At 34.2% G+C, this 21,173-nt stretch overlaps 1 protein-coding gene across 1 annotated transcript in view; it reads left to right on the top strand.

Moving 5' to 3' along the window:
* The window catches only part of Lrpprc (leucine rich pentatricopeptide repeat containing), a 107,284-nt gene that overhangs the window by 68,273 nt on the left and 17,838 nt on the right, over positions 1-21,173 (top strand). Inside the window, exons 26-30 of the mRNA XM_046425040.2 lie at positions 8,786-8,854; positions 9,613-9,703; positions 15,739-15,881; positions 15,967-16,078; positions 19,028-19,154. Of these exons, the coding sequence (XP_046280996.1) occupies positions 8,786-8,854; positions 9,613-9,703; positions 15,739-15,881; positions 15,967-16,078; positions 19,028-19,154 (542 nt within the window). The remainder of the gene's footprint in view (positions 1-8,785; positions 8,855-9,612; positions 9,704-15,738; positions 15,882-15,966; positions 16,079-19,027; positions 19,155-21,173) is intronic.

The raw sequence follows: 21,173 nt of genomic DNA on the forward strand, positions 1-21,173 counted from the left end.
TAAATTCACTATTATATATCAAAATGATATTTGCATATTAAATCTTGGATTGTGGAACAATTAAATTAAACTGGCATTCCTGGGTGTAAAGTTGCTAATCCTCTTTGCCAAAGAATTCTTTGTTCTTAAAAGCAGTAGAATTTAATTTGCTGCAGACCATGCTCAGATTTATTTGTAATGCTTGTCTACAAGTTAATCAGCCAAACAAGTGCTGTCTGCAACTGTTTGGCATTTAATTTAAATTTTCTTTTTCTTTCCTCACTATGGTAAGCAGCTTATGGGAAATGGTAGGTGACAAACCTGGCCTATTTAGGATTAGTATATTTTATCTAGGCTTTACTGAAATTTTTGTTACTAGAATTGATAAGGCAAAGGGCAACTATAAAGTCCATCCAAATTGTGATTAATTTCACCATTAAACAAGTCTTTGTCCAGTAAGAAAATAAAGCATTCTACAGAAGGTAGACCCATTGCTTTAAGAAAAATTAACTTCATGATATTAAAACTGTTCATTTACAACTACAAAAGTAATCACATTTCTTTGAAATCATACTTTGCTTTTACTCCATGTCCTTTTCCAGAAATGTCAATGGTAGGCAGGACACAAAGGTGGTATTTGGCCTCCTTGTGTATATGAATGACTCCTTATCCTGAAACTCGAGTATAGGCTTACAATCCAGTTTTCTCTTAATGTTTCTCTTAATGTTTTTCGAAGAAGAGAAAAGTCTAATGTGGAAAAAGAAGACTGTAAAATTAATTCAGAACTTCTCTTTCTCTGTCTTATGATTCAGATCTGCCCACCTGTCAGTATCTTAGTGCTTCTTTAGTAGTTCATTTGTATTTTCTAGAAAATGGCATAAATTCTTCCATTGCAAGTATGCAGTGAATCTAAAAATGAGAGTAGTTGTGTGCTTCTTGATTTACCACACTGTATGCGTGGTCTTAGTATTAGCAGGTCACTGATCAGAGTAGAAATGGAGCTTGGATTTTCAGATAATAGCAATGAAAGATTTCTGCAGGAGGAAAGTATGTTCATTTCTCTGTGTAATAAGCAAGATATAATAGAAAAAGCCACAGGCATTGGAGTAGTCCTCCTTTTACCATCTACTTGCTTGCATGATAATGGAGAAGTTACTAAACCTTTCTAAGCTTCCTCATCTGTAAAAGGGAATATATGTCTTTAAGATTCAATCACATAATGTATGTAAAGCAGCATGCATGTTTCCTGGATTATGGTAAGTGATCAATAATATTAATTCTCTTTGCCCCTTGAAGGTGGGGATTGTGTTGTCTTCTTTTCCCCACATAATTTTCCTTAGCCTAAAGTACGTGCTTTCACACAAATTGTCAGAAGACTGTCTCTTAATTACTTTAGAGCTTTGCTAGTATGCATCATTTAGGAATAACTGTCTACTGACAACAGAATTTTCAGAGTGGATTGTACAAAATTGTTTAAAGGATGAAGAATAACTGTACAGACCCACTGTAATAACCAAAGATAAGATAGCAAGATGTGTAATACATTAGAATATCCTGAAGGGTTTTTTCTGGGATTTTAAATAATGATTCATTGAGGATGAATTAAGGTGGGAATTTGCTTTTTTGCCATTAAAATTCAAGATATAAAGTTGTCTAAGGATTATTGAAAATATAAAATGTAATGAAAATTAATGACCTCAGACTGTAGAAGCAATATGAAAGAATTCTGTAAGTATTGAGTAACATTCTTATCATTCCTCCAAAAGTAATAGGGTCTTATCAATGGGTAGATTTCTGTGCAGTTGAATTTTCCAAAGTTTTTTTGTATTTGAAGCACTGTGGGTGATGAGATAAGCCAGACCTAAAAATGCATACATTAAATGATTTCTGTGTTTAGATAGATAGGACCTGTTTTGTTTTCAGAATGAGTTTGTGTGTGTGTGTGTGTGTCTATACATATATACACATATATTTACATATCATGTATTATAGATAATACATTTAACATTTTGTTTCTATACATAGATTATTATAGAAGAGTGGAAATAGCTAATTTTAAAATATGTATTCTGTATTTTCTGAGTTTTCCACAATGAGCATATTTACCTTTACATTTAGAAAAATTATTATTGTCTTCCAAAAGGAAAGAGTAAGAGAAGAAAACAAATCAGGTTAAACCCAGATCAACTCTCAAGTAGCTAATATGAAACTCCTTGTATAAACTCCTTTAGTATATAAAGATAACTGTTGTGTAAGACTGAGAAGTATAAATAGTTCTGAGAGTTCATGAAAGGAACTTATTCCCTGTGTAGGAAGTAGGGAAGACTTCTGGAGGAAATGGGTTTTGGTGGATATGGTTAGTTCTTTAACATTCATGCTTTTAATGGGGATGAGAAGCATGTTAGAGTTAAAGAGAAGAAGTAGAAAAGGGGGATCTCCAGTTCACTCATTCTGGGTATAAGATTTGTTGAGAAATATCTTGGAAAGATAGATAGTTTGAAGATTTTAGAGGCTCTTCAATATTAGAATAAGGAAATTAGAGTTAATTCAGAAAACAATGGACTCTAAGCAGTGTTAATTTTTTTTTATACCATCAGAACGTTATCATCTAGATTAATGGGGGCTTTTGGCAGTGAGATTAATAAAGATCTGAGTTAGGACAGTGGTTGTAGAAGGTTTTAAGATTCTTGTGTGTTTGTTTGTTTTTTACAGTGGAATGCATTTTGATATATTTTACACAAATGGAGTACAACTTCTCATTAAAATTCTTTACTTAGTCATCCCAAATGATATGTAGTAATTGAAGTACAGTCACCTTAGTGAACAGAAGGTGGGGTGAATTAATAGAGGCATAAGACAAACTAAGCTCTGATTCAGATCCAGTATAGCCTCTTCTATCATGAAGATTGAGATGAGGCATTGGCAGATTTCACTTGAAACTTCCTGAATGCAATTCTTTAATAAGGCAGTTTAGCATTTGAGCTGCTTCCCAGTTTGACCATTTCCTCTCTCCCTCTTTTTTTCCTTCCCTCTTTCTGTTCATTCCTCTCTTTCGCCCTCCCTTACTTTAACAAATAATTATTGATCATGTCATATTGGCTACGTAAAAGACCATCCTTAAAAAATAAATTATAAAATTCAGTGTGTGCCAGGTGTGGTGGCACACATCTGTAATCTCAGTGGGTCTCAAGGCTAAGGCAGGAGGATCATGGGTTCAAAGCCAGCCTTAGCAATTTAGCAACTAGGGAGACCCTGACTCAAAATAAAATATTTATTTAATAAAGGGTTGGTACTTAATCAGTGATTAAGTACCCCTGGGTTCAATCCCCAGTAAACCCTCCTCCCTTTTGACCAAAAGGCAGTAGTTGTATGCTAGGAATAGAGCTCAGTGGCAGAGCACTTGGCTAGGATGATTGAGGCCCTAGGTTCAATCCCCAGTACCACACACACAAAGCAATAGTTGCTATAAAATAAAATGTTGTAGAAAAGATCTATTTCAGTCTATGTTTTTCCAAGGTAATACTCTTTGGAAGGAGAACTGCAAGATTAATTGGGCTAGGTACAGTGGCACATTCCTTAAATCCTAGTAATGTGGGAGGCTAAGGCAGGAGGATCTCAGATTCAAGGCCAGCCTCATCAAATTAGTAAGAGTCTAAGCAACTTAATTAGATCCTGTCTGAGAATAAAAATAAAAAGGGATGGGGATGTCACTTAGTACATTATTAAACACTTAACAAATATAAGTTTGATTCCCTTCATTTTTCTTTTTAAATTTTATTATTATTACTTTTACAGTTCCGCTTAGGTTGCTGAGTCTGACCTCAAACATGATCTTCCTGCCTCAGTCTCCAACCACACCCAGCTCTATATGGCATATATAACATTGTTTCCTTTTTTTTTTTTTGTAGTTGTAGATGGACAGAATACCTTTATTTTGTTGGTTTATTTTTGTGTGATGCTGAGGATCGAACCCAGTGCCTCACACATGCTAGGCAAGTGCTTTGCCACTGAACTATGGCCCCAGCCCCGAAGTCAACCCTTTTGTCTCTTCTGCAGACTCATCTTCTGGGAACTATCTAGTTCTTTCCAGCATTCTTATGGCACATTCTGGAATTCATTATGTATGCCGTTGAGGAAATGTTTACAAATGAGTTTTATAAACTTATATGAGTATATCAGATACAATTTATTAAATATATTCTATAGCTCTCCAATTATGATCATTTTTTACACCCCCCCCCCCATGGAAACAAGTAGAATTATACATCTTATTATTTAAAATATGTCAAGTATAAAGACTGATTGTTAATGCCATTGCTCATTTAGTCTTTTTTGTGTTTTTCTGTACTTTTGTTCAATGCATAATTCACTTGGCTAGTATGATGGAGGCCCTAGTTTCAATCCCCAGCACCACAGTTTATATACAGTTGAAATGAGTTGAATCATGTATCTTACCTAATACTTTCTTCACCTGTCAACACTGCTTCTCAATTCCCCTCCAGTGAACTCCTCTAATGTCGTAACTCCTCTCATTTTTGGGGGGTGGGAGGACGGTATGGGGATTGAACTCCGGACCCTCAACCACTGAGCCACATCCGAGTCCTATTTTGTATTTTATTTAGACACAGAGTCTCACTGAGTTGCTTAGCGCCTCGCTTTTGCTGAGGCTGGCTTTGAACTCGTGATCCTCCTTCCTAAGTCTCCCGAGCAGCTGGTATTAATAGGCGTGCGCCACCGCACCTGACTAATCATTATTTTTAATGGTCACATCATCCACTATAAATGAAATAATGTTTATTTGTCCCTTTCTTCTTTGAGGAAAATTTTCATTGTAATTAGAAATAATCATGATTCATATCTTTATTAACTACAGTTATACTTGGTTTTCAGATTATTTACTTTAGATCATTTCTCAGGACTGGGTCAACTGCCCCTACCATTTTCAAAGTGCCTGATAGATAAAGACAGAAGTGCTAATGTATTTGGAGGTGAGGCCTCCTTTGTGGTTCACAGGAGAAAAAATTTGAGTTGTTAGTCAAACGCTCCTTTTGCTAGAAACTCTGGTAAAATAAAATGACATTTCTCTCTAAACAAACAAAAATAACTTCAGTACTTTAATTGTATTTTAAAGTACTTTAGTCACCTCCCAGGAAGGGAATGTTGCTGACTATTAAGATAAAGTGACACTTATTGAATATTTCAGTTTGTATTTAAAGACTGGACATTAAATCCAGGGATACATGATGTACATAAGATACAAAGTTAAATAATAGTATGAAATGTTAAATAACTGTATCAAAGGCATCTTTAAGGAAATATGTCACTTAATTTATCTCTTACTGAATGCCTATCATATGCCAGGCACTGCTAGTTATCAGTGCAGTCCAGAGATGAGAAAGATCCTGCTTTAAATGTAACCAGCTTTTCTTAATGCAAACTCTTCCCCTGGGGCTCAAACCTAAATTACCAGGTGAACAGTATAACTAATAATGGTAATTCTTTTATGCTTCACAAATAGTTTTAATGTACATCTTTATATTAGCCTCACAGAACTACTTTTAGAAGTAACTAGGGCAAAGCTTTAAGGACCAAATATGGGCTGTGGAGCTTCTTTATTAGTAGTGCCGTGGAGTTTGAAATCAGGCCCTGATTTCCCATTTTCTGTCATTTCTCCTGTTTCATCCCTACCTCTGTGACCTCCCAATACCTCATTATCTGAACTATCAAAACAATTTACCTTTCTCTTTTTCAAGTTAAACTTTCTGTCTCATCTAATTTTCTCCCCGCTTCCACCCTGTAGCCAGAGTAAATTTGCAGTCTTCTCAGTGGAGGAAATACTCTCTGTTCATGGCTTTTGGGTTAAGACCAAAAGTTGGGGGCTGAGGTTGTGGCTCAGTTGGTAGAGTGCTTGCCTAGCATGTGTGAGGCAGTGGGTTCGATTCTCAGTACCACATATAAGTAAATAAATAAAGGTCAGTCAACAACAAAAAAAATTGAAAAAAAAAAAAAAAACAAACCAAAAGTTGGTATTCTAGTGGTTTTCCAATCTTTGTTACTCTCCTCTTTGTTCTTCACTCTACCAAATTCAGGGCTTTTATCCCAATTTGCCTTCCTTAATAGGCCAGGATGGATCTCATATGTACAGAGTACAGAGTAGAGATTAGAGCTAGTTTTTCCTACCCTGACTTTCAGAATTTCAAGTTGTGTCACTTCTCATGCAAATTCAAATCCCTATCCCATGAGTTAGTTTACTGTCTCCTCTGTAATACCCAGGGAAACGAATCATGTTTAGTTTATGATGCACTGTTTCCTTGACTCCATCAGCCATATTTTCCTCCTTATTAGACATGATATTCAAATCTGTACTGAAGATTTTCGAGAGAGGTATAATTGCTAAAATGCATAGTAAGTGCTATGATACCTCTCTCTTTCCTTGCTCTTTCTTACCTATGATGGCAAATAGTTGAGCTGGATTCTTGTGTTTGCTCTTGGAAAACCTGTGCATGATTTTTTCTTCTTACTCTGCAGGACATGAGGCTGGAGTGGGAATTTTGTTGACGTTATTGTTTTCCATTTTTCACTTAAATTATATGATCAAGAAAACTCAAAAGTATGTGAAAATTTTCAGTCACATTTAAGATGATCTTTCTTTAGATTGAAGTACAGTGGGAAAAAATTCTTCATTTCTTTTTACTTTAAAAGTAATAATTGTTTGATGATCTGTTTTTACTGATCTACGTAGAAGCTTGTTATGATACCAGCAGATTTAAATCAGAATAATGTAATGAAACTAGTATAATAGGTTACTTTTTTGTGCTGATCAGTAAACGCAGAGATGTGTTTTGAAGCACAGTAACTCAGGTACAAACAAACATGCCAGTTTTTCTATTATAATAATTATTTATCTTCTTTATGAATTAAATAAATTTTATGTAGCAAAATACAGAAAGAATTATATAAGTGAGTTCATTGTTTTAATTAACATTAACTGGCTTTTGATGTTATATTTCACATCCCAATTAGAATTCTGTTCTTCTCTTCTCCATGTTTTTATTACATTTTCTATTTCTGCTTTCAACTTGGAGTGTTTAAAATTCAATAAGATGTTAAGAGATAAGCCAGAAATGTTGACTATTACAGCAGCCTAGGAGATTTAGTTAATCTGACCTAGATGTTCTTTTGAGGATTGAGATTTATATGTGAAAACAGTTCTCAATTTCAAAATGAAACATAGGAAGATCTGCTGTATAAGTCAGCTGTCCTGCTGGTGACAGGCAGATTAATCAGCCACAAACAGGAAAAGTTTACCTTGACAAGTTGTGCTATTTAGATCTTTGGCATTTGGATCAGAACTGATATTGAAAGTTGTAAGTGAATGTAGCCCTTGCATTTTGCCGTGTTCTAAAGAGGATTATTTGCTAGTTTTTCAAGGGCTTTTTGTATACATTGACGTTGGTTTCATTTTCATTTTGTAATGCATGTGAAGCAAAACAGATGTGAGGAAAGTCTTGAATAGAAATTGTGTCTGAATATGATATTAATGATATTTAAGAATATATTTCAATGGTTAATTTATCATTTATTTTTTTTATATCCCAGAATGTGGATATTTGCACCAATAGAATGAGAACACTTAACCCAACTTATACTGTATTCATTTTCCCATCTTTCTGCCAAAGCTGTAAGATGTTAGTTCTGCCTCAGTTTTTAATTTAACATTGTATAATGTTATTTTGTAAAATTAAAAATAATGAGAAGCAGGTTGGGGTTGTGGCTCAGTGGTAGAGTGCTTGCCTAGCATATGTGAGGCCCTGGGTTCAATCCTCAGCACCACATATAAATAAATAAATAAATAAATAAATAAGCAAGTAAGTAAATAAATAGTGTTCATCTACAACTAAAAAATTTCAAAAAATAATGGGAAGCCAGTCATGTTGGCACATGTGTGAAGTCCTAGCTACTCAGGAGGTTGAGATAGGAGAATTACTTGAGCTTAGGAGTTCAAGGGCAGCCTAGGTAACATGGTGAGATCTCTGTCTTTAAAATCATAATATAATTATGGAGACTTACGAGTAAGAGATCAGGGATACCTGGTTACAGCAACAAAGCCAAGTAGAGAAAGCAAGAAAGGTCCCTCCTCTAGAGTAGAGCAACCAATGCTGATGAGTTTGTGGTTGTCTTATCATAAGCGTTGTGATGGAAATGCAGTGTTTAATGGTGAAACCTTCTAAGAGATGCTGAAAATACTAGAGGCAGAAGGACAAATCCTGGGAATTATGTTGACATAGTTTTTCTTTTTATCCATAATACAACATTGTGAAATAAATTCCTGAAGCCAAGAGTTATTGACTAAATAATTTGTAATTGAGGATATAACACATGTTTAAATTTTTGAAGCAAATTTAGAGACAGGGTCTCACTGAGTTGCTTAGCACCTCACTTTTGCTGAGGCTGGCTTTGAACTTGGGATTCTCCTGTCTCAGCCTCCTGAGCCACTGGGATTACAAGCGTGCACCACTGCACCTGGCCATCAATTCTTTTTGAACTAAAGAAAAGTATAACCATTTTCTTTATTAAAGATTTATGGAATGAATATTGACCAGCAAGCCAGCATTTTCAAATAACCTGAATCTTTTAGATACAAGTTAAATATAGGTCACATTTTATGCTCTGTTTTAATCCTTATTGTAGGTCTTTGATAACTGTGGAATTATATTTATAGGTTTATTTTAGTATACTCTCTTTGAGGAAAAATATAATGTTTAACTAAAGCTTACCTGTGTGATATGATTATTTTATTTTTCAGACACCAGGCATTAGAGCTCGACCTACAAGACTTCAGTGGTTTTGTGATAGATGTATTACTAGTAATCAGGTTTGTCTTTAATTTCTGATATCTGAATTACTTAAAACTGAGAAGAAAGCATATATATTACATGTCATATGGGGGATTTCCAGCAATAGAGCGTTGTGGAAGTGGTATTAACTTGGTTATTCTTCAAATAAGTGATAGCTCATTTGTTTCTGCAGTTAACCTGGGCCCTGAAGATTTTAACTTGCTTTGTCTCAGTTGCTTTGAGCAGGCTGACTTTACCTGGCAATTTAACCTGCTTTAGTCCTTAGTGATTGGAGAAGTTACCTAACAGAACCCAATGGGATTTCTGCTTTCCTTACCCCGCAGTGCAAGTATCTGTTCACATTGTACCAAGTAAAAGCCACAGGAGTGTAATGTGTGGATAGAGGAATATTTTCATTAACTCACAGTATGCTTGAATTCTCTATACCCTGTTCTCTGCCCCAGACATCTTTAATTCTCCAAAATGTACCTTGATGAAAATTCTCTTATTTTGTGTTCTTGACTCCAGAGGGTCCAATAGCCCTTTAACTTTAAAGAAAAAAAAATTTTTAATTGTGGTAAAATATAAATATAACAACATTGTTTTAACCATTTTTAACTGTACAATTCAGTGACATTAAAGTACATTCATATGGTTGTACTCAACCCTTTAGTTTTTTAAGTGAAGTTAATCTGCCTCATGCATAAAGCTAATTTGGATTATTCAACTGCTCTCTGTCAACTGTAAAATACATCTTTTACCCAATATAAATCTACCTGTTAATCTTATTTTTAAGGTTGAAGCTCTGGAAAAATTAGTGGAGCTGACACAAAAGCTATTTGAGTGCGATAGAGACCAGATGTACTTCAATCTGCTCAAACTGTACAGTAAGTGATTTCACTGTTTCTCGTGTTTTCAGTTATTTAGTATGTTGAAGGCATTGGCAGGAAGGGGGAGTATCAAGCTTTTAGGAAACTCCAGGGATTGACAAATATGGAGTTTTCAACAGAGGCTAGGTTGAACTTTTTCACAGTATGTTACATTGTATTATTGGATATCGTGTAATCTTTATAATTTCTGACATTGATACTGGACTAATGAAAAGGTAAAATCTTCATCCTCAATTGTTCTCTTCTTGTGTTCCTAGAGCCCAGAACTGTGGGTGACTCATGTTCCATGCTGTTAAGGACTTACCAAACTCACCCATGCCAAACTGGCCTAATTCCCTTCCCACCCAACCTTCTCTCTTTATGTAATGGGAGACTAAAGTTAAGGTATAAAAAAGAAGAGGGCTTCTTTTGGTATTTTTTCATTCTTTAAAATGAAAGTGTCCTCACAAAAAGGAACCAAGAAACATGATGTAGCCAAGATACCACTAGGAATGTGTGATCAGGGTTAAAAGGTACCTTCAATGTTGATTTTTAAACTGATACTACTTCTTTTTTAGTGTTTTTCACCTTTTAAATAGAATTTATAGGAGACCATTGGTTTGGACTGAGCTCCTTTTGCACCAGGCCCAACAGACCAAATCAAAGTGTAGTTACTCGTGCTGAAGGTCTACACAACCAAATCCAACCTTTCCAGAACTCAGGAGACCTGAGAAAAAGATGATAGCCAAATCCCCAAACAGGCCAGTTTTAGCTGACAAGAAGGTCCCCTCTACTTCAAATTTACAAGAAAAGAACTTTTGAAACAACCATTCTACTTTTTATTTTTTCCTTCAGCCCTCTTTTGTCTATAAAGTTAAACTCCTCTGCTCAGCCTATTGGAATACTTATTCTATTTTATACGATGAGGGTTTGCCCGGTTTTATCATGGGAGATAAAAGCCAAGTAAGATCTTTAAATTGAAATAGAAGAGAAAATAAAATCTTCATCAGAACCATAGAATTTTGTTTTTTGGTACCAGGAATTAACCCCAGGGTGCTTTACCACTGAGCTATAATTCCCAGCCCTTTTTATATTAATTTTTTTATTTTGAGACAGGATCTTGCCAAGTTGCTGAGGCTGGTCTCAAGCTTGCAATTCTCTGGCCTCAACCTTCTGAATCCCTGGGGTTACAAGTGTATACCTCCATACCTGGCTTAATGGGACATTTTGAGGTGAAACTAATCCTTCTTTTCATTTAAATCCTGAAGTAGATGTATCAGTCACTCACTTTAGTACTCATCAACATATTCATGTGTATAGATCCTTTTGCAGAAAGATGCATATCTATTTACACACTTAAGTGTAATTTTTTTTTTTTTTTTTTTTTGCGGCAGGGAGGACACCAGGGATTGAATTCAGGGGCACTTGGCCCCTGAGCCACATCCCCAGGCGTATTTTACAGATATTTGCTTAGTTAGATCAGTCTGAACAACTTAGTGAAACTGTCTTGGAAAAAATAAAATTTAAAAAAGGCCAGGAAAAGTACTTGTTTAGAATGCACTAGGCCCTGTACTATGCATATACACATGCAGAAAATGAAAATAGACATCCTTTAGGGACAAGGAACCTTAACCCACTGAGTTGCATAGCGCCCTGCTTTTACTGAGGCTGGCTTTGAACTCACGATCTTCCTGTCTCAGCCTCCTGAGCCACTGAGATTACAAGCATGCACCACCATGCCCAGCTGCCAAAATGGTTTCTTTAAAATTATATTTTTTTAAATATTTATTTTTTAGCTTTTTAGATGGACACAATATTTTATTCTTATGTGGTGCTGAGGATCGAACCTAGTGCCTCACGCATGCCAGGCGAGCGTGCTACTACTTGAGCCATATCTCCAGCCCCTAAAATGATATTTTTTACTCAGTTATATTTTATAAGCATTTTTATTAATCATCTACAAACGACTAATATACTGAATAGATATGCTAGAACTTAGTCAATCAGTCCCCTTTTGCTTGGCATGTGAATAAATTTCAGTTTTCCATGTTATAAAACAATAGCACATTACTCATCTATGTGTTTATATCGTTGTTTATACCCTTAATTGTTTCTGTATGGCTAAATTCTTAGTATATATACTTAAGGGTAAGAAGTGAATGTGATTTCTGAAAATTTTGACTTCTTTTACCAAATATTGCCCTCATATATTTATACCACTATACACATTTGGGAGTTTTACCGTCCCTTTTTATCATTGGAAGCTTTATCTTACTTCTTGATGATTTAAATAAAATATGACTTACTTTAAAATGAACATTACAATTTTTGGTTGATTCGAAGCACACACTTTACATTGAAGCCAAAGTTTTAAGAATTACAATGATGATATAATGTAACATAGGTGAATGTGTAAAATAAAAAGCTTGTTTTAGACTCTTAGGATGCTAATTCACTTTTCCACCCATTTCTGTTTCATTTTAAAGAATTATCTTATGGTTAAATTTGTAATTTATGCAAACTTTTTTAAAAAATCCAATATACTGATTTTTATATTCAGATGTAACAACCCTGAAGATATAAAGTTAGTGCTCCCCTGGGAAAGTGGGGTGTTAGAATGTGAGGTGAGGCAAGAGTCCTGGGCAGGCCCAGGGGCGGCAGACCACACATACAAATTTTTACTCAGTTGAGTTTTTATTGTTGCTAAAACAAACAAAACAAAGAAAAAAGAAAATTCCCTCGAGGAATAGGCAGTCTCTGAGTTATCAAATCATTTTCTTCTCCTTGATTCCTCCTATCTGTTCTGTTAGATACATGCCTCCAGTTTTTTCTTGCTCTGAATAGGAGCCAGTGGTCAAAGGAGCTCATCGGGAATCTGTTTTAGGAAACCTTACTGGGAAGTATACTTTTCAACCCTGTTTTTATGCTTCCCACCTTCTGTATTGCCATAAGTAGATTATCTGGTTGTAATAGCCCTTATCCTTTTCTTTCTGAAGAAAAAGCAAACTCCTCTTTTGTAGCCCCTTATTTGTTTTGCCCTCTGACTTGGATTACAACCTAAATATTGTTACATGGACACAGTATATTAGAAAGGCTATACATGGTATGGAATAATATATAAAATGTATTATTATACTTGAAAAATTAATATTTTCCTGAAAAAATAATTTGTTTGACCTACGAAAATTTTTTATGAGCTGTTCTTTTTCATGTTATGATTTTAGCCTCTGAAAGGGGTTGTGTCAGTTACTTGAAGTATTTGTTTTTCTTTTTCTTTTCTGATATTGAAGATCAAATCCAGGGCCTCATGCATACTAGGCAAGCACTGTCCACTGAGCTTCTTCCCCTGTCCTTGGGACTTGGGAGTATTTGTTGAAAAGCAACTTTCCTTTATTTTAAAATAGTGCCTTTTGTACCTTTTTTTTTTTTTTTTTTTTTTTGCAGGGGTTGCTGGGGATTGAACCCAGGGCCTTATGCATGTGAGGCAAGCACTCTACCAACTAAGCTATATCCCCAGCCATGTACTATTTTAAATAGTGCCTTTTGTACTATTTTTGTATACACACTCGATTTTGTTGTGAACTACTACCTATTACAGAAACATGCACAAAACAAAGATAGAGCTCAGTCATTTACACAGCCAACAACTCACGAAACTATGTCAGTCTTTAACATTTTCTTATGATCTAAGTTCTTTAATTTATTCTTTGCATATACAAAATAAAGATGAGTTTATTCTTTGTATACATAAAGTACTCCATTCAAAAATACAGCTACCTTAACACTTTGCTTTAAGAATTCTTTAAATCTGCTGGGTGCATTGGTGCATACCTGTAATTCCACTGTTTCTGGAGGCTGAGGCAAGAAGATTACAAGTTCAAAGCCAGCCTCAGTAATTGTGAGGTGCTAAGCAACTCAGTGAGACCCTATCTCTAAATAAAATACAAAATGGGGCTGGGTTGAGTGTCCTGAGTTCAATCCCTGGTACCACACTCCCCTACCACCCCCCCCAAAATGTCTTTAAATCTATTTTTTGAAAATGTATGACCTCAGCATTTATTCTACCTCAGAGTTATTTTTATGTTATTTCATCAAATATGTATAGCCATTGACATTTATTTTCACACTGGGCAGTCTTTTTCCCCCTCTATTATTACACTAGTAAAATGAATATGTTCGTAAGTATTAAAGATTGAACGCTAATAGCTAACAGTGAAAATGCCATTGTGTTCACTTGCAGCTCCAAACTCCCTGCCTCAGAGGTAACTTTTGTCAATTGTCCATCCTTCCAGTTCCCTCTCTCTACATTTAATTTATATTCATAAATTTACTTACATATGCATCTATTATGTTAATTATTTTACATTGAGATTGTTTTGCACTTTACATTTTTTATATCCAACAGACTTCTTTTACTTAATGATATGAAATAAATTCATAAGAATGGACAAATACTTTCTTATTCTTCTATTAATTACTAACTTATGTACAGACGTCCTTGAAACAACCAAAGTTGACAAGTGATTTTTTTTTTTAATGAATTCATGGATTTTTAAAATATATACATCTGTGTTTTCGTTATTACCTCCCTCTCGCCTCCCATGTACTGGGGAATGATCCTAGGGGCACTCAACCCTAAGTTGCCCAGACTAGCCTTAAACTTGTGATCTTCCTGTCTTAACCTCCAGAGTTACTAGAATTAAAGTGTGCTCCATCACACCCAGTATAGTCATTATTCTTTTTAGTCTTCAAATTATGTCATTTTTGGACAGTGGGAACCCCTTCCACTGGTTCCTATGTTGTCTGATGCATACCACATTAGTCTTTGATAGTTCTTTCACTGTCCAGGCTTTTGTTTCATAATTCCCATCTCCAGACCTGGAATCTTTATTTTATGGGGAATGATACGTAGAAAAATGTAGTTTGCAGTTTACGTATGACCCAGGGAAATTTTCCTACTCATATTTTTACCTTTTTCTTTATTGCTGATTTCTGATTTCTAATGGAATCTAAGTATATTTTGCTTTTTCTCAGAATTTTTTATTTCTAGGAGTCATTAGTTATCAAAAAGCTTAGGGTTTTTCTGTTTTTTTATCCCGAGGGTGGGGAGGGTCCTAGGAAATTTTTATTTGTTTTGGTATTTTTTAATAATTCCTCTAATAGACTGTGGATCACATATATTCATGTTTTCTGAAGTGTTTGTGTTCCAGAGCAAACCCCTTCATAAAGCTGGTCCCTGTCAGAAAAGCTTTTTAAAAAGACATCTAAAACAGTGTATTTCCTTTGATTTTGCTGTTTGTGAAAACTGGGTCACCACCTAAGAGGAACCATGTTTTTCAGTGTGAAAGAATTTGTGTATGTCCTTTCCAACAGACTTCTTGTCTAGTCTTGGGGCTGGGGTTGTGGCTCAGTGGTAGAGCGCTCGCCTAGCACGTGTGAGGCCCTGGATTCGATCCTCAGCACCACATAAAAATAAATAAATAAAATAAAATTATAAAATTAAAAAAAATATAGTCTTGATTGCATTACCTATTGAGATAAGATATCTAAGGAAACATATCACACGCTATCAGAGATTCTTCATGGCAACAGAAGAGGAGACAGTTTGTCTCAGCTAAGTAAAAAGGGTTTATAGATTTGTCATTTGTAAAGCAAAGTCATTCATTTGAATGCTTTCAGTCATTTCAGATCCACAATTGTGAACTAGATATTGAACATGTGTTTACCATATTTACAAACACCAAAGGGCATGGTTGAATTATTACTTGTTTCTGATATGGATTTTGGCAATGGTCAATTCCTCAATTACTTTAAAAACAAACTTTTTATCAACATAATTTTCAGTCTTTAATAAAAACAAGGGATCTTAACAGGTAAGATTGTTTTAGTGATTTGTAATTCAAAAGGTTCAGAAATGTATACAGAAAAAAGTCCTTGCTTTTGGTCCACAATCACTTTTGGCAGTATTTGGAATAAATTCAGAACAAGTTCTGAAGATTTTCATGAATTCTGTTTAAGATCTTTATTATTTTCTGTTTAATCAAATTCTGCAGAAGCAAATGGTGACTGGCAAAGAGCTGATGCTGCCTGGAATAAAATGCAAGAAGAAAATGTTATTCCTCGTGAGAAGACATTAAGATTATTAGCAGAAATCCTTAAAAACAGTAACCAGGAAGTTCCATTTGATGTTCCTGAGGTAATTTGCTTTTAGCATCAGCTTTTATACCAAAAAGATAACTGTAGTTACAGTTTTTGTTTTACCGAATAATTTTGTTTTAAAGATGTGGTATGAAGATGATAAACATTCCCTGACTAATTCTTCATCACCCTCACCTGTGGAAACTAATATAGAGAAAGATTTGTTGAACTCCTGCCGATTGAAGAGGAACAGAGGTAAACATAACCACTGCAATCTTGTTTCTACTAACAGCATGACGTCTAAGCCCAGTGAGCTAGAGGTAGTCTAGGTCAGGGATAGAACTTTTATATATTATTTTTCTCATTTGGACACAATTGGGAGAACTTAAGGTTTGTTGTTGTTATTGTTTTTTTTGTTTGTTTGTTTTTTGTTTTTTTATGGAGTATTTTTTGTTTTGCTTTTTTTTTTTTTTTTTTGCATTGCTGAGGGTCAAATCCAGGGTCTTGCTCAAGGTAAGCAGGAGCTCTGTCACTGAGCCACACCCCAGCCCTAGGAGAATTTAAGTATTGATTGAGTAGTGGGTAATACTCAGGAATTGCTCTTATTTTTATTAGATATGATAATGTTATTATACTTTTTAGGCAATGTTCTTGAGATTCACATGAAGTATTGAGGGATTTAAAAAAAAACAACAAAGATTTCTGTAATCGTTTTTAAGCCTTAAAGAATAAAGAAAGCAAATCTGGCCAAATATTAATAATTATTAAATGTAGGTAATGCAGTTCATGATTCCGTTCTTTATACTTTTCTATAGGTTTGACTTTTTCTTAATAAAAACTGTTGTCAATGTACATTTTTATCAATGATTATAATCATGTGTCCCTAACATGGACATGTTCTGAGAAATGTGGTCTTGGTTGTGCAGACATCATGAGTGTACTCATGCAAACTAAAGATGTCGTCAGTGTTCCTAGGCTGTGCAGTGTTGTCGACAAAAATGTTGTCATGTGGTACCTGACTACACTTTGAAAATAACATGGTCACAATTTGGGAGGACAAATATGATTTTTATGTGAAAACGAAAACATAACTAGAGCCTTAACTACCATATTAGCATGTGTTGAAGTGATCAAGCAATCTCTGAAGGTTAAAGTCCTTTTACTTGTTATTTCCCCCCTTTTTCTATTAGTAAACTTTCCTGAAGACATCTCTATTCATTTAGACTTCTTTATATCCTTTCCAAATTATATATTACTCTTATTTTTGTTAATTTCTTCCCATGGAATGTTTTAATTTCTTCAATTTTGGGGTGGATTTCAAGTATGTTTTGTGATACTCTATTAAAAAAATAAATATAGCAGATTTGGGGTTTATTTGTTTCATTTTAGTATGGACAGCTTGGGACTCTATTCAGTAGAAAACACTCAATTTAGAAATTCATAGCCCTACTTAGTTTCCTTAACTAGAAATTTGGTGACACTGGCATAATCTTTCTGAAGTAAGAATAAACTAATCATCTAGAGAATATCTGTTATCCAAAGTAAAACATTTTTATTCCTTGAATTTTTTTCCTTTGCTTCTTACTCAGTCTATCATCCTTGACTCTTTTACCATGTGTCTATTAAAGCTAAATATAAAATTGTCAGTCAATACTATGTAAATTCTGGTGAAATTTTGATCTGACTAAAATGAGAGTCTGAAACATTCATATATATAGCCTTTAAAAAATGTTTTTAAGTGAATACATAAAACTAGTTATCATAATGCAGTTATTCATCAACTAATTTTATTCTGTTAATTCAGAGGTTCTAAATACTTTTTTTAAAGTATCAGGGTTTGAATGCTTAGCAAGATATAAATGCTTTGAAAGTGGAATATTCATATTAGTATTTTTCTGAAAGTTCTTAAGGGTATATTGTGATTGTCATACCAGTAGCAAAGTTGTGATAATAGTAGAATTCCTTCTTGCTTATCTGTGTGTTTTTGCTTTCTACTTTTGCCAGTGCCCTAGCACATACAAGTATAAAGCAGTTGGCAATTGAATGGCAACAAGGGTTATTCTTTGGAAGGCTTGCTTAAAATTTTATTAACTTGTACCACAGTTACTTTCACTCACCCAAATTGTTCTCCTTAGTTAAGATGCACATAGAAATATGTCATCCCTGGTTTCCCTTTTTTTCCTTCCAGTTTAACATGAAGAGAGAAGTAAGTTTTTGACACTGCCACTTCAGTTTAGTTAAGGAAATAATGCACACACTCCCGGCTTGTACATAAAAGCATTATAGTTTTTGCCTGTTTAGAAACCTTAGATAGCATAGAATGTTCTTCTGAGCATGAGCATCTTATCCATTCCTGGATTCCATGTTCTCTGTGTCTTTATGTTGAGCCTTATGTGCATAGAAGGCCATACCTGATAGTTGAGTTATGCTCTCCCTCTATTTTGATGTGTTTATATACACAAGGAAATGGATTGTAGTTTCAGTTGGCTGTTTATAGCCAGGCAATTTTATTTCAGAAAAGTAAGTGACTGAAAAGTGTAGTTACTTCTCTTTTGGTAACATCTTTTCATTCACTGACAGTTATTGTGAACAAGTGAAATAAAACTGTTAATCAGTCAAACAAATGTTGCCTAGTTTACTTGTTAGATATCTGTATATTTGAAAATTGTATGTTTTTGTATAAGTCTTGTCGTAGCCAAATAATTTGATCTCCTAATTTTAGAATTATAGGCTATATTCACTTTAATGCTATTGTGCTGAAATGTTAACCATTGTAACCACCCACTTATAGATTAAAGATTGCTTTAAAATGAATCTTTTGCTCCCCTCAATCTAAATTATACCTCTGGTTTATTTGGACTTTAACACACATTTTGCAGTTTATTTTGAAACTCGTATCATCTTTTGGCAAATTCAGGAGAGCTATTTCTCATTTTTATTGGCAAGAACATAATTTATTGACTGAAGAAAGCTAGTATGAAAAAATAGTTTTAAAAGAAAACCAATATGTGTTTCCACAACTGAAATTTGGCTTTAAAAGATTTGAAGAATGATGATATCTGCTTGTGCCATCAGCATGTATCTCTATAGAATTATAATGGTAGATAAGTATTTAAAAAGAAATATATGGGCTTAGGACTTTCGTTTTCCCCTTCCTTTTGGCCAATTCAGAATAATGTCATCTTATTTTTTTTTCTCTCATAGATGCATATAATATCTTCCTGAAAGCACAAAGGCAAAACATTGTATTTAGCAGTGAAACTTACAACAAACTAATACAATTACTGTTGTCAAAGGATAGTTTTCCACAGGCAATGCAAGTTAAAGATTTGTAAGTATCACTCTGTTAAACTTTTGCTTTAAAAAATATTGACTACAATTAAGATTGTTTTTACATGGTTTAGTAGCAATTGCTTATTTAGCCTTAGTTACCCATAAAGATCGTAAGAAATGCTAACTCCATTGTATGTTTTTTTTATCCCATAAAAAATGTAACCATTATTACCCACACATAGTACATTTTATTTTCTTTGTATGCCCACAGCTCATTTTAGACATCCATGTACATAAAAGTAATTTTTTTTCTTGTTCAGCAACTAATTCCATAGATTTTTTTTTTTTTTTTTTTTTTTTTTTGTAATAAGAGCAGCCTGTTGTAATGAAGATACAAAGGGCTTGAAAGATGAGGGTTTGAATGTTACTTGAAAGCACCTTGATTTGGGGGAAAGTTTGAGCCATCTCTGAGCCTTGGTTTTTCTTCCAGACAATAAGTTTTACATTAAATAACTTAGAGAAACTGAAGGAAAATATAGGTTCTCAAAACATTTTCTATACCATTACCAGTAATGGATTTTTTTGGTTTGGTTTTGGATTTTTGAAAGAAAAATCTCTTTGGTGCTAGCAGTGGTTTTGTCTCTTGGGCTAATCCCCTAGATGAAAATACTTTGCTAATCAAAATAAGAAGAAAGGTTTCATACTGGTGTATCTGGTAACTAACTGATGTTATCTTATCCCCAAGTTACTATCTTCAAAACTTTGATTAATAAATAAAAAAAACAGTCTAGAAGAGAGGAATTGAAAATCACCTGCCTTGAAACATAAGCATGTTGATGGGTCAGTAGTTTATTTTCAATGGAAAAGAGAACTTTTCCCTAATATACCATTTAGAGATTCTGAAGTAAACTCTCAACCAATTTTTACCTATAAAATTTTTTAAGTCATAGCACTTTTGGAATATAGAATTCTGAAATAGAAAATTGATGCTTGCCATTCTTTCAAGTCACTAGGAAACCTAGTGTTAATTTCAGTGTTGTTAAAGTTATGCTTGGTAGGTCTATTCCTAGGGTTTGTGTTTTGGTACATTTCGAAAAATGTATCCTGTCATCTATAACCACTGAAGGCAAGGGGTTGGGAGGACTATCTTTTAAAGTTACTTTTCTCAAAAAATTACTATAAAACTATCCCATAATCAAAGGTGTTCTGAAACAGTGGTGATTTGGAAAGACAGAAAAAAGAAAGGAGCTTTTTATGTTGAGAATTAGGTATTAAAGTGAGGAGATAAAACAAAACCGTTTAGTGCTGAGAATGGTCCTAAAAATACAACTAAAAAAAAATTTTTTTTTTCGTTCTTTTTGGGTTTGTTCTGGAACAGTGGCCCTTACTCTGGCAGCATAAAAAGATTCCCCACATCCCACCACAAAGGTGGGCAACTGCTAGGGTGTCAAGGCACAGGAATGTGTATTTTACTATAAGCTCCCTGGGTGATTCAGGAATCATGTGTCTCTAACATTTTGGTTACACACCCTTAATACTTGTAGTAACGTATCACATGTAAGTATATTATAGAATATACTTAAAACATTCATGAGATGAGATTGGAAAACAGAGATTTAAACGTATTCTTGCCTCTTAGGGTGGGTGCTCATTCGGAATCCTAGAATATTTTCCAGACTGCAATTGCAATCAGTTAGTGGCTCATGAAATCTAGTGGGACAGAATCAGCATTTTTCTTTTTTAAATGAAATAGACTGGAAGATATCAAAGCACTTCATTTAGTGAAGATAGCATTTTGTGAAATGTTGATTTCAGTTTTATGGGCATGTATATAGCTATATAGCATGTATATAGCATTCTGTATAGCAGTGTACTGCGATGTAGTATAAAACATCATTTCTTTCTATAGTCCTACTATGAATCTTGACATAATAAGTTTGAAAGACACTGACTTTTATAAGATAGTTATGTATAACCCTTATATTCACAGTCTGTAAAATACAGGCTTATCTTCTTTCCTTCTCTTTCTAGGTTTTCATAAAGATATTAGAATATAATTGACATATAAAAAGATGTA

The sequence above is a fragment of the Marmota monax genome, unplaced genomic scaffold (assembly GCF_021218885.2).
Source record: "Marmota monax isolate L192 unplaced genomic scaffold, Marmota_monax_Labrador192_F-V1.1 WCK01_AAM20220418_F8-fsc00015, whole genome shotgun sequence".
Lineage (NCBI taxonomy): Eukaryota > Metazoa > Chordata > Mammalia > Rodentia > Sciuridae > Marmota > Marmota monax.